Raw genomic sequence first — 13,905 nt, 5'->3', positions numbered from 1 at the left:
AAAATATAAAGCAGAAAAATAATACCTCAGTTTTAATGTCTTTAAATCACTGTTTATTTCAATTTTTACAGTTTTTCCATACAAATATTTGCAACAGTTTGAATTTCAAAAAACATAACATAGACGATAAATATCATGCTATTAAAGTATTAAATTTGTACAAAAATACTTTACAGTTTAATACTTATTTGTTACAGATAAAAATACATATTTAAGTGACTCATGAACTTTGTTTTGTTTGTGGTTTTTTTACATGATTCAGCCTTAAATGTCATTCTGACCTTTTCTGGCAGTGCTGAAATAGAAATTGGAGATACTTGTGTGTGCAGGGCAGGTGAGCTTGTTCATGTATTGGAAATAGTAACAGGGATACAGTTAAACAGTTTAAATTGACCAGAAACAACTCTGTAAGGTGATTGCTTAGATATGGAGACTCTACAAATGTACAAATCCAGTATCTTTATATTCACCAATAACAATAATTACTAATAACAACTTGAATACCAGAATAAACCAAAGCAGCTGCTGGTGAGAATATAGAGCAACTGGCAGTATCTTATTGCTTGGGGGGAGAGGGGAGAGGAGAGAATTTGTGTGATGTGTTTGTAAAATATATTTACAATTTTAAATTCTAAAAATGCGTTGCAGAGGGTAATGTTTATCATAAAGAAGGCTGAAAACAAAGCATATTAAATAGGACCTTTGTCCCTTCAAGAAATTGTTTGACTTAAAAAGCTTACGCGTGACAGTACAAGTTTACAGGTTTATGGATCATTAAAGAGCTTTCATATCAATCTCCACGGACATTGTTTAAAAAACACCATTTTCTTTTAAAAACCTTTCTAATTTGTCTGAACTTATTTCAGTTTTACTCTTTTCAGTAATCCTCCTTCAGAGGTTTTATCCGACTAAAAAAGTCTCTGCTTAAAAATCCCCACGGGTTGCAAGACATACCATTAAATACTTCATTGCATAGGGAATAACATAGGTTCTAACAATGTTTACCGAAATGGGGGAGTAACGTTCACTGCAAACTGCAGCTTCCTGCAAGCATTTAGTTAAAACATCTAAGCCTTGCTTTGTCTGATAAGTGCACCCTTCTTGCCATTTCACAAGAAAACCCAGTGCAGTAAACCACTCTGTCTTGTCCATCATATAGCAGCACCTTTCTGATAAAATGTTTTTTAAAAACAATGTAACCTGGACACCACTGTTTGTTAGCAGAGGTTAACTCCATGCTCTTCCCTCAAACAGCTGCTGCTGCTGAAGGAAGAGGTACATTTAGATCATGTTTAAAACGTCTCCCCAGTTTCTTATTTGGGGGGAAAAAAAAGGCCCTTATGATTTTTCTTACTGTTACTAATGCTAGATTGTTTAGAATGGAATGACTTGACTTAATGAAGAATTAAACTATTTCAAAAGTAACCATGGATTAATAGAAGCTTTGAGACAGACAGACTGACCTCCTGTGCTTTTCAGTGCTATACAGCATCTAAGCCTCAATCTGAGAGAAATCTTAAATGGATTTAGCACCATAATTGTCTTTTGTTACCCAATGTCCCACTGCAATGGTTTTCTGCTATAATGTATTTGTAGGATCCCGTGTCTCTGTATTAACATGAGTGTGTCCGCTCTGCTGAAGGAAGGCGTTATTTGGGTCACCCCATTCCCCACTCGCTGAAGGATGTTCTGAGCTTCCTTTCTGAGATGCCAGTGGGTTTCTGCTAATAACCAGTTCCAGCTTGTTGCCAGATTCTGCGATGAGGGGCACAACTAGACAGCAGTCAAAGTCTCTGGTGCGAACATGGTTTACCTGAATGATGAGAAGATTGATTTTTGTTACCATTCTAGGAAAAAGAAAGAGATTACAAGAGAAACAGATTTATCCTTGAGACTATGGAGACTGATTTAATTATTCCAGGTAGAGAATCGCCCAGTACAAGGCTGTTTACCGTGATGTCTCGTCTGAAGACATCAGTTAAGTTTTCTACTCACTCTTTAAACAGAATGTAGCTGAAGTAGGGATATTTACACTGGTGCTAGCTGTTGGCAGCTGTCACAATGCCCACTCCATAAATGACATTTAACAGCCCATAGTTTTCTGTCCTTCATGGTGTTCATCAATTTAAATGCAATAGAGCATGTCTAAAATTTCAATTCAGTTCAGGTCTTCTCTGGTTTTACTTAATATATATAAATTTATATAAAATATTTTATTGGGCTAGTTGAGAAATAATTTAGTTTTTTCATCACAGTCCAACTTGGCACTGTGATAAGACTGGTGCTGAGTGAGTATTACGTTACTCCAACTATGTCATTCAACACTTGGATTAACACAGAAATAGTTCTCAGGTCTGTAGCAGGAACAGCAAAAAAGACAAATCTGTATGGAAATGCTTTGAGAAATTCCAGCTTCCTAGTAAGCATCTGTATGTCTCCTTTGGAGTTCTGAAATACCTAGTGTTCTGAAAGAATTTGTTTATATAAATATGACTACATATCACTTATACTAAATATGACTACCACACAGGAAAATCCAGTGTTAGTGCCACTGCATAAAAGCCCAAGCCTCTGTGAGTGCTGTCTTTTCTTACCAAGGCTCTAAGAAATCTACACAGCACAGCCTGTAGCAGAGCAATTATCATCATTTGCCCTTTTTCCTGCCCCCCATACACATCTTTTCCCTGTAGAAATACAAACAGTAATGCTCATTATTTAAATTACAATAAGCAATACAGATCACAGGGCTGTTCCAAATAAGTGATGAAAACACTTTGTGCCGTTTTCTACAATCACATCTGCAAAGAAAACACCGTCCAGTATGGTTACAAATCTTTTTACAAAGTAATCCGTATGTCATGTCCCTTCGTGCTAAACCTGTGTGGTGCCAGAAACATTACCTGTAAAAGTCTATCATATGGTTTTAAACCTCCCAGATCGCCAGGGCCAGCTGGTCGAATGTTTTTAACATATACTCCTTTTTCCAGTAAACCATCTGAGACACTGAACCCAAAGTCTTCTCCATCAGAGTCCTTGTACAAAGTTACCTGTGGAGGGGATGTGACATGATGAGAAAGAAAAAAAAGTCTGTCCCCAGTTCTACAAGCATTAGGCAGGCTTTCTTCCTAGGATGGTTTTGGTGTTTTATTGTGGGGTTTTTTTCCACATTAGAGAGATCACTTACCTACTATTTGGTACTTACAGTATTAAAATTGTCCCCATTCGGACATTATGTTAATATTCTGAAGTTGTGTTGGGAGGTTTACGTTGGATATTAGAAAAAGCTTCTTCACCCAGAGGGTGGTTGAGCACTGGAACAGGCTTCCCAGGGAAGTAGTCACAGCACCAAGCCTGACAGAGTTCAAGAAGCATTTGTACAATACTCTCAGGCACATGGTGTGACTCTTGGGGATGGTCCTGCACAGGGCTAAGAGTTGGGCTCCATTATCCTTGTGGGTCCCTCCCAACTTGGCAGAATCTCTTACTCTTCAGGAATAAACAGCCCTTTTCACTTCTGCTTGTCAGTGGGAAATCTGTGGTATTTAACCCACCTTTCTCTGGTGTAATTTTTTTGAGTCTTAGTTTTTTGTTTCACCATTCTCTAGCTGCCAGGATCTGAGTACAAGATAAGGTTTAATTTTGTTTCAGGTATGAAGACCTGGCCTCAATCAAACAAGTGGTTTTGTGTCTTCCAAAACTTCCAGAGGGAGTAAAGACCATTGGCACTGTAAGCCCTAGACAGCCTGGTTTTGGCCAGGCAGTGGTCCACCCTGTAAAGCCTAATCTCAAAAGCACTCAGTATAAGAGTTATAATGCAATCTTTTAGGAAAGTACAAATAAGGCTCCTTCTGAAAGAGCTTGCAGGCAGTCGTGTTCTTACATATAGCCATGAGGTGGTCATTCAAAAGCAGGAAACAAGTTAATGAAACTGTTAGGAGGAGGTTTTTCAAGTGTTCAGAAGACAAGTCCTCACAGGTAGTTCAGTGAATTTGTCTATTTGACAGAAAAAGATAGAGATTTCTTTGTAGGTAAGTGGCATGCTTAGGTTTTAATTTTTTCTTGGTTCTCCCTCACATCAGGAGTGCCAACCTATGCAAGTAAATTGTGTGAGTCAGTGGTGTACCATCTGACTGACACTGATGGTGTGTGCACAGATAGAGTTGCACAGTCAAACTCATGCTTTTTACTGCTATAGCACAAACAAACCTTGCATTCATCCCTTACTTTACATCAGCTCCTCCTCTGTCCTTGCTTTTCTCCCTTTGCACAGCACTGCAAAGCAGAAAGCCACACATAAAGTGCCCTTAATTAAGCCAAAGGCTTTCTTCCTGCCACTGACTTTTGGATATGAACTGTCATTCTAAACTTCCTAGGGGCTGCGGTGTTTAAGGTCTTTGCCTTCTTGTCCGCAGTCTTCCCCCAAAGTAAATTCTTGCTGAACCTGTCATACATCCTCAATCTCAGTGTGAATTTTAGGAGTCAATGGGCATTTCAGCTACTGAAAAATTTATCTGCAAATTCAAAATAATTTACCATAGAATGATTTTAATTTGTATCAACAGCTACTATAGCAGCAGGACTCTGGAGAAATTCTAATGATTTGTTATGAACAGAGCACATCTATCGTGATATCAGAGCACATCTAACATGGCTTTGATGTGAAGTATATTTGAAGCTGCTACCAAAGTACTGTAAGGCCACCATTCTGCGAGATTGAAAAAAAAAGATAAAGGAGGGAGATATATTTTACTGACAGATTTGTGTGCACTGCCTGGCAGAAATTAAAAATAATTAGCACTGGACCAAGACCCAAATTCTCTTCAAACAAAGTTTTTTTCCTCACCATCACAAAGGATAGGAGTGTTTCAAGTTAACGGCTTCTTAAGGAAGCCTTGAAAAGTACATGAGGAAATGGAAGACAGTGTCTAAGAGCAGAAGACTTAAAATGTTCTGTACTGTTCTAGCACAGATAAACAATTTTCAAAAGGGAAGAAACTTCCCCTTTTCACTTACTCCTTTTCTTTTCCCCTTCCCCTTTCTTCAGGCACCAGAGTCAAGTGGAGCTGGATCCAGCCCCAGATGAACTACAAAAGCATATGAGACAGACTGTGTTCTTGTCCTAAGGCAGGATCAACTGCACCTAAGCCATTTCTGAGAGAGATTTATCTGCCCTGCTTTTTAAAATCTCTAATGATGGAGACTCCACAGTCTATTAAAGTAATTCCTTTCACTACTTCAGATGTTTTTCTTGGGTCTAAACTGAATCACCCTTGTTGAGGCTTTATTCTCTCTTCAGTGATGTGAAATAAGGCTTGTTTTACTCTGGACTCTGTTCAGATGCTCAACATCTTTCTTTGATTTTCAGACCCCAAACTGGACACTATTCCAGTCAAAACCTTCTTAAGGCCAAGCTGGAGTGGAGAACAATTCACCACAAATGGTAGTTTCATTCATATGTTCATATGTTCTATGACAGTGTTGCTTTTTTTCCTGGTTTTTAGTGAGCGATCTAATAGCAAACAAAACACATAAATTCAGCTCTAGAGATCTATTAGGAAGAGCTATTCAACATCAGCTCACCTTAACTTGTGTCTTGTCTATAATAATGGACATGCTAGTTCATGTCCACCTTGTGAGACAAAAAATGTAGCATTTAAAATTATAAGGGGCATTAAAGTGGGAAGTTACTGCAATGGAGGGGGGAGGCAGGGGACAAGGAAGGGCACAGAACTTGAGAATGATCATCCAACGTCTTTTATTGCCCTCCACTTGTTCAGGTTGGACTTTCCTGATTTATAGGGACTGAGCACTCTGGAAGGGAATTACTCACTGCCCCACAATCACATCTTTTATATTTCAAAATACCTGATCCTAAATTTTTAAAAACTGTTTTCCTTATGGATATCTTCTCTTGACTTTGGTATATTTAACATGAGCTTAAAGAAACTGATCTTTATTCACTTAAGAGATGAGGTAGGAATTTAACTTTGTTGCATGTTTGACAGCTGTCACATTTTTTAGATGGAAGTCATCTGCAGAGAACTTTCTTTTGGATTACTGGTTATCTTTTTGGGGCTACTTCTTTTTAGGGTAGCATATATTCTTCAAAGGAAATCTCAGCTCTGCTATCTGAAGTACTCAATTTTTATTTAATAATGGGTATGGGCAAAGCCCTACCACACAGGTTTCTCATCTTCACTTGCAGCAGCCCTGTCTGAAGGGAATATGGCTGCACGCAACACCTAAATCATGCTAGTTTATCTGTACTGCTGATCATAACTCTTTGGAAGGTTTGATCTCAATAGCAAAATCTCCATTTGGATGATCTGTTAGACTTTTAAATTTACATCAGGAGCCTAAGGGAAAAAGAAAGCTGAAATGGAAATTTAATTCATGTTTCATAAGCAATTAAATAGTTACAAATTTAAAACAGAAGCTTACACATTTTGAGTCTGTGTTTGTACCTCTTCTCCCTCTCAAATCTATGGGAAAATGCTTAATTTAAATTCATACATCTTGCACAGATCAGCTATTGAGATATTTTAACTGCCTGTAATTTTAGGTTAATGACTACTTGTAATAATAATATTGAAAAATTATCTCATCCTAGTGCATATTTTTGTTCTCAGAGGAATGTGTGCTCTATGAAACTTAAAAAAAAATGGTCTGCTATGATTTTTAGAAAAATATTAATCTATATTATTACCTAAGTAGATAAAATCAATTAAATGCATTCATTAAATTTGGGTACTGATATGGCAATACACTATCCAACTAAATTACATGCTACTTATTACTTATTAAACCATCTAGCACAAATGTTTGAAGAGATTTGTACCACACTTATCTCAATCCTAGCTTCCTCAGGACAAAGACAGTTCAAATGCACAACTGGTGAAGGTAATGCAGTGAACTAAGAAAGAGCAAGTGAAGAACTCAGGTTAACTTGCTGCACACTGAACTCTGATCTATGGGGCACACAGGCCCTGACCCAATAGGGATGCAGAATCATTGGACCGAGAGAGAACAAAGGTACCTGCCCAAGAAACTGGGAAAGCTCAGCAGCATGTAGTCAAGTACATGACTGAAAAGCTTGCCAAGGTAAGTCTTAGGCAAGCTATGTCTTAGCTGGTATTTCAGAACTGTTTATACCCATCAGAGTTTTCCAGAACTTCCTATTTTTTTGTCAGTGGCCCAGCTAATTAAGACATTTGCCTGCAGAGGGCAAAGGACATTTGCCAGCAAGATGATACATAAAAAATACTTCAATCAAAGCATTTCCCTGATTGAAGTCATTCCTGTGGCATTGCAGCTCTTTTTGAAAACTATCATTGGACAAGCTGTCCATGAGAAGTAGCAACTGTACAGTTATTAAACTAGAGGTCTACAGGTCTAATACAAAAATGAAGGAGAGAGAAAGTAACAGGCTCACTGCTACACAAGAACCAGTAAGAAAACTAACAAGTAAGAACTTGCTAAGATGGGCATGAATACAAAAGCAGTCCATGCTAGCTGAGTTAACCTGCATGTGTGATCATAGGGGTAACAAGCCTACTTTGGGGAATCAGACCATAAGATCGAGTCACTAGTTTCTATTTTTCTTGAATGACTGTAAGGATTTGGAAAATCCTTGTTAGCAGTTCAACTTTTAGATTTTTAGAAAAGAAATTACTTTTTCCTGGGTGACAAAACAGACAGTAAAAGCAAACTTGACATGACTTCAACAGACAGAAGTGGGTATATTGTCTGAATGAAAACTGGGATTTACTAAAATGGAAGGTCAAAGCAATCTTAAAAATAGTGGCTTCAACTGAAGCCATAGAAAGCTCAAGGACAGGGTATTTTGTACTGCTCAGGACTCTTAAGAGCTAGCTACTATCACAGAATACCACTGACTCATTAACAGAAATCTGATGACTCCTTTCCAGAAAAGGATTTATTTTATCCTGAAAGGCTGGGTTTATAATCCATAGGAGAAAACTGTGCCTTTGCTGAATGTGAACACACTATGAAATGGCTACTGGCGTACTTTTGTTTTATATCTCACATTTATTCACCACTCAGGAAAACTGAGCACAGTAACTAACTCCATTAATCACTTCACATCAAGCTGGAAATATGAATAGCTTAAACCATTAAACACATCCTATTGGTTCTTTACATGGACCATGAATTCATTTACCATATACGAGATCAATTCTCTACTACCTTCTACAAACATTCATTTAGCCCATACTCAGTGAGTCCTTACCTTACTGAACTAAATTGAATGAACTACAAACTCAACTCAGTCAAATCTGCAGTGACTAGAAACCAAACCAAATCTCTTGAGAATGGCCACATGTGATGTCTTAATGAAATTTCTCCATGCTTCTGCCTCCTGGAAAGATCTCGGACTTTTAATGGGAAGATGAGTGCAGGAAATGAGATGCTCATTCCCATCAAGGAGAACAGCATTATAATGTCCCTCAAGGTTTTGGAAATTGGTTCTGTTATGGCCTCTCTGGACTTGAGACTTAAACTTGCAGGATATTTGCTGTGCACATCTAAAGATACTTTATCCAGTGCTTCCTTGGGGTACAGAGCCACTTCCATATCACCAGGTGATTCCAACAGACTTGAGCAGTGAAACGCTGCATACACTGAAGATTATTTATCCTTTTTAGAGCAAAGGAATTATAAAGAGAAAAGAAGCAATATCTAATTTGAAATAACATTCTATATTATGTACATCAACTCTCATGTATTTGATTCAAAATGAGTGTTAATTTGAAAAAAGACCAGTGGGAGCCCCAAACCCTCATGAGTAATTTCTATAGAAATGTATTTTCTAAAAATTAAACTTTGCTTTCTTAATGAACACATTTTGCAGAGAGGAGTTATTGGTCTTGTCAATTCAAATTACCACTGGATGTTCCTTTCAAAAGAGCAGTGCCTTTTGAGGATTTATTGTAAAATGAAACAGTAGACAAGGATGCATCTTATTTGTTTGTTTCCCCGCACAAGGGTCTATCATTAATGTGTTTGTAAGAACTAATATGCATGGCCCCCAAATTATATCTGTGGAGTCATTATAGAAAGTGCTTACTGTGTTGCCATATAATTAGATTCCCTGTACTGAATATATTATTTCAAAGTTGTCAGAAGAAAAATTACAGACCTTGTGTAACTCCACAGGAGTTGGTGACATGATTTCTTTCATTTCTTGCTTAAATTTTCTCAGAACCATGGACTTTCTCCCCACATCTGATGGCAATGTGTTGCTACGAGTAGCTTGACTGTAATGTGGCCTTACAGAACTTCTTTCCTGGAAGCTGGCTTGTCTTCCCAGCTGGTTACGAGGTTGTGGGTTTTCATGATTCAAACTCATTGTACTTCCTGACATAATTGTGGCCTAGAGCATTAATGAACAGGTTAATTTGTAACAGAGAATGTGGGTTAAGTAAGTGGTTAATTCACAGCAGTAGGAAAAATGTCTCTATTCTTTGTTAGAACACAAACACTCAGGGCACAGCAAAAGGCAAGAGGATAGATGTTTAATCTGCTTGCAAGTCACTATAAAATAGAGGACCACAACAAAACACAACAACAATATATGAACCCTATGGGCAAACGTTTTCAGATGGCATTTCAAACTAAAATACTGAGCACTAGAACAACTATGCTTGTAAGCTAGTCCCCTGGCAGACTGAAGAGTGTGTAGTGTAATTGCTTATTTTAAAAATATTTTACACATAAATAAAATCACATTTAAGTTGTGGCATAATTGCATTTGTTGGAACTGGAGCTATAGGAAGGCATTTACAATTCAGACTGTGTGTGCAAGGTCAGCAGAATATGCAGGCAGCTCTAGAGTCATCATGGGCAGAGAGCATGCCCAGATACCACCCCAAGCTGGGGAAAACTCAGTGCAGGTAAGCTCACTGCCTGAAAAGAAACTCTGCATGACATGCATATTATATTGCAAGAGTGACTGCCTTAGCTTAGTGCTAATACTGGCCCCTGTCTCAGTGCTGGTTTTAATCTCAGTAAAAGCTAGCCTTTTGTTTTAGATGCAAGAATATATGGAGGATGAAGTCTTGAAACACAATGATGGGAATCACCTCATCCACTGGGTGGAAGGGACTGACATGAAAAGCACCCATGCACAACAAGGGGCCTCCTCCTTTGTGAAAGATTTTCTGCTCCTGGGAATGGGAGGCAAATGCACTCCAGCACAGACACTGTACAGAGGTGCCACTGTAGGGTTAGGGTATGCGGAATTTCCTATTTATTATCTCTTCCAACAGACAAATGAAAAGGGAAATTTAAAGACGATAATCTGAACTCTCACTGGGACTGGATGCAGGCAGCCTGCTTGAAAATGAGAAGTAAAAAATAAGGGCAAAACAAGCAAGTAAATGTTTGCTTATGACTCTGGTGAGCATGTCCGTCACCCTTCTTTCTCCCAGCTCCAGTACTACTTTCAGTATGAGATAATAGACTGTAGCAACAACAGTCTCTCTTGTCCTCAGTAATGACTGATATTACTGCCTGATGGAGCAAAAGCATCCAGAGGACTTGGCAAACAACAGTCTTCTTTGCTCTTTGGCTGAAGACCTTGAAATGAAAAATGATAAGGAGTCCTTGACTTCGCAATGGCACTCCATAAAATAGAGGAATCGCCATTCTCAGCATCCTGTCATATTGAATGGGTCTGGTTTTCTTTTCAGAGCTGGGGGTTGTGCAATGAGGTGATGCTGTAAATGGTACGTCTACAGTTCTGAATTTCACTTTTGTGAAAGGCTGAGGAAAATTCAACGTGTTGAAGTAACTGAATTCTGGTCAGCATGAATGACATACTTCCCTTTTGGAATGATCTATTTCCATATCCTTTTATTATGTTCTGAGTACTGAAAACTGCAAGAGAAGCCTGCAGTATTGAACCATATCTAACTATGTAATTAAACCAGTATAACATTTTCTCCTACATTTCTCTAGTTTGCAATAACAAATAAATGAGAATCACATTTTGCTACCTACACATGCAATACAAAAGCTGTAAATCTGAAGAAGTAAATTAATCTGAACTGAAAAACTTTCACGCAGTTATGCCTTTCACATTCCTCCTGGCTGCTAAAGGACTTTATGTAACATAAAAATGAAAATGAGATTCTGCCAGTTTTGCAGCTCCGGGAATTTAAAAGAACATAAAAGAAAATATTTTAGGACCTTTTATTCCATAGCTCTAAGTGGCAGTATAATCTCAATTGTTCTGATTAGACAACTTAGAGAAAAGATAATTATAAAAATAAAGACTCAAAGTTACTCTGTTTCCTTCCTCCTCTGCCCCCATCACTATCTAACATAAAGCATGGTTAGATTTGCAATCAACTTCAAAACGAAATATAAAAATTTGTTACATAGTGAAGAAATTGCTGTATAATGAACATTTCTCACATTTGGCAGCTTCTCTTTTTTTCAGAGTGGTAAGATTATAGGTAAACATTTTGAAAAGCTGATTTTCTTTTATGTTCATCTTAATCAAATTAAGTTTCAATTTAAAAGACAACCTACAACATGCTAAGAAAAGCTGCATGAAGCGTCTGTCAGAAAACGGAATGCATAGCTGCAGGAAGGTTATGCTCACTTAAGAATGTCTGTGCCATTTGCTGCCTCTGCAGACAGCATCGATGATTATGCACAGCAGAAGCTGCAAGTCAAAAGCACTGGGGTGAACATGTTTATAGAATTTTGGCTGCATTGTACAAAAGAAAACAGCTCTGGTTAGGGGCAGGGGAGGCAGCTGCACAAGCAAAAATATAAAGGTAAAGGGTAGGTACCACGAGAGTCATGTTTCTCAAACACAGACGCCTGTCAGCCTTGTCCTGTGGAGACGGGTTAAAGCTTTTAAATGAATTGGTGTGATTAGTGCAACTTAAAAGAAAAAAGGAGAAAATAAAATGAATGTCAACCAAACCAAAACCATTATATTTCTCTATAATTGGAAAGAAAGGTTAAGATTTTTCTACCTCTAGTTCCCTCAGAATTCCTGACTGGCCACAGGTCTCTAAATCCTCCAGAGCCTGAGACCAGAAATTTTCCTCCTGGTCAGCCTCGGTGTTATCATGGGTACCTGTGAAGCTAGATTTACAATGAGAAGTTAAAATAATGTGGACTTTCTTTTCCCCTCTAAAAATATATATTATACACGTGCCTTGCCACAGATTGCAATTTGAATGACAGAACGTTATGCAGGAGAGTGGGGAAGAGTCGCTGATCAGGAGAGGCCGGATGGACATGCAGAGCACATGACAGACAAGCCTTCTCATAACCTGGCAGTCACTAGCAGCTGGCAGGATCTGAGCAGCGAGTTGTTCAGTAAGGAGATAAATGGATTCCAAGAACAATTCAATACACATTTTTACTGGATTGAAACTGGGACCTCCCTATGAAAATTAATGAATCAACCAGTAGCTGTGTGCAGAGCTGCTCCGTGCAACAAATATTTGCAATAAAACCTTTCAACTTCACAGACTTCTCCCAGGCAATATGGAAAGACTCCTCATTTTTTTTAAACAGTGTTTTGCCAAAGAGGGATGGTGGTGCTTTTTACCTGATTCCTTCAGCCTAAGCTGCATTTATCATTATCAGTTTAAGCCACCTGACTGCCATAATATAAATTGCTCCAATCATTTCATACATAAACACTGAGAAACTTTCAGGGATGCAACTGTCTTGCATGGAAACTTAGGTCTCTGGTGTTTCATAAATGCACCAAAGCCTTATTACAAGCACTCTTGAGCAGATGTTGGTGACAGTGATGTTGGGGAAGTTGCTCAGCAAGTGAGGTCTGATAAAAAATGCCAACTCTGGGCTGCAGCAACACAGCCCAAAGCAAAACCACTACAGTGTATGTGTGCATACAGGGGAAGAAGCAGGAGGATTTTTTGGCAAGGGGAAGCAGCTCAATAAAGGTTCACACAAACATCAGAGCTGCTGCATGGGAGAGGGCTGATTATGTGAAAGGCACAGGGGAAGAAGGATGAGGAAGGAAGGAATGACAATTCGCCCTTTTGGTGGCAGCAAGCTGTTACTTTGGAGCAGCTGCCCATGGATTGCAGCTAGTGGTGCTAAACAGCACATAAACAGAGCAAACACTATTATGGAAGCATCTGAGGCCTTGCTTGACAAACAATGTGTTACCGAGAACAGCATGAATGTAACTGTTTACAGAATAGCTTTTAAATAGAACAATTGCCCAGCACAAGGGACGACAGCTTGAATGCTTCACACAGATACTCTGCCTCAGAGATGCTTTCTTACAGCTGCAGTCAGTCAAGCAGACAATGGTCAGCCATTTCAATCTCTTGTTGCAATGATTCTCCACCTAGCATCAGTGTCTCTTCTAAGATATTGCAATACAGTAATGGTGAGAATACCTACTCAGATCACAGATGCAATTCCTCCCAGGCAAGATAAGAAAGTATTTAAAACATGATTTTAGAATGATCCTCAACTTCTGAAATGTGCTCTTTCAATAAATCTAAGTATTTCGTTCAATAGTGAATGTTGAATGTAGACTAATTTATCCATTACAATATCTCTTGTTACACTGCACACTATCAAATGGAACTTGAGCTAATGAATACGATAATTTGAGGCAACTGTCTGGGACAGCAAGTCTGGATTTCCTAGAACTGGAGGTCCGTTTCTTCTCTGACTTCTGTGAAATAGGAAATCATGATGCCTATACATCTGGACCTCTCAGCTGAAGCAATTTCTTCTTCTGCTCTCATCTCCTCTTTTGCCCTTTTTCTGAGGCTTGTCACCTGGTGTGTGAAATCTCAACTTTTGCATCTTTGTTACAGCCACACGAGTAATTTGTAGCTGAGCTACTGCACAAAAAGCCAAAAGAGGTACCAA

The 13,905-nt window shown here is 38.6% G+C and overlaps 1 protein-coding gene across 11 annotated transcripts in view; it reads right to left on the bottom strand.

Moving 5' to 3' along the window:
• Nucleotides 1-30: 30 nt before the first annotated feature.
• GRIP1 (glutamate receptor interacting protein 1) overlaps nucleotides 31-13,905 on the bottom strand; it is a 323,893-nt gene continuing 310,018 nt past the window's right edge. For 5 of the 11 annotated variants that reach the window (XM_017822141.1, XM_017822136.1, XM_017822137.1 and 2 more), the window contains 5 exons: nucleotides 12,012-12,123; nucleotides 11,823-11,867; nucleotides 9,161-9,394; nucleotides 2,901-3,047; nucleotides 31-1,813 (listed from right to left, as the gene is read on the bottom strand). In XM_017822141.1, coding sequence (XP_017677630.1) covers nucleotides 1,580-1,813; nucleotides 2,901-3,047; nucleotides 9,161-9,394; nucleotides 11,823-11,867; nucleotides 12,012-12,123 — 772 coding nt within the window. In that variant the 3' untranslated portion in view covers nucleotides 31-1,579. Of the gene's footprint in view, nucleotides 1,814-2,900; nucleotides 3,048-9,160; nucleotides 9,395-11,822; nucleotides 11,868-12,011; nucleotides 12,124-13,425; nucleotides 13,446-13,905 lie in introns of those variants that run through there. The other 6 variants (XM_017822138.1, XM_017822142.1, XM_017822145.1 and 3 more) reach the window with 6 other exon arrangements.

The sequence above is a fragment of the Lepidothrix coronata genome, unplaced genomic scaffold, assembly GCF_001604755.1.
Source record: "Lepidothrix coronata isolate B3197 unplaced genomic scaffold, Lepidothrix_coronata-1.0 Scaffold95, whole genome shotgun sequence".
Taxonomy (NCBI): domain Eukaryota; kingdom Metazoa; phylum Chordata; class Aves; order Passeriformes; family Pipridae; genus Lepidothrix; species Lepidothrix coronata.
This window is presented reverse-complemented; position numbering and strand designations above follow the sequence as displayed.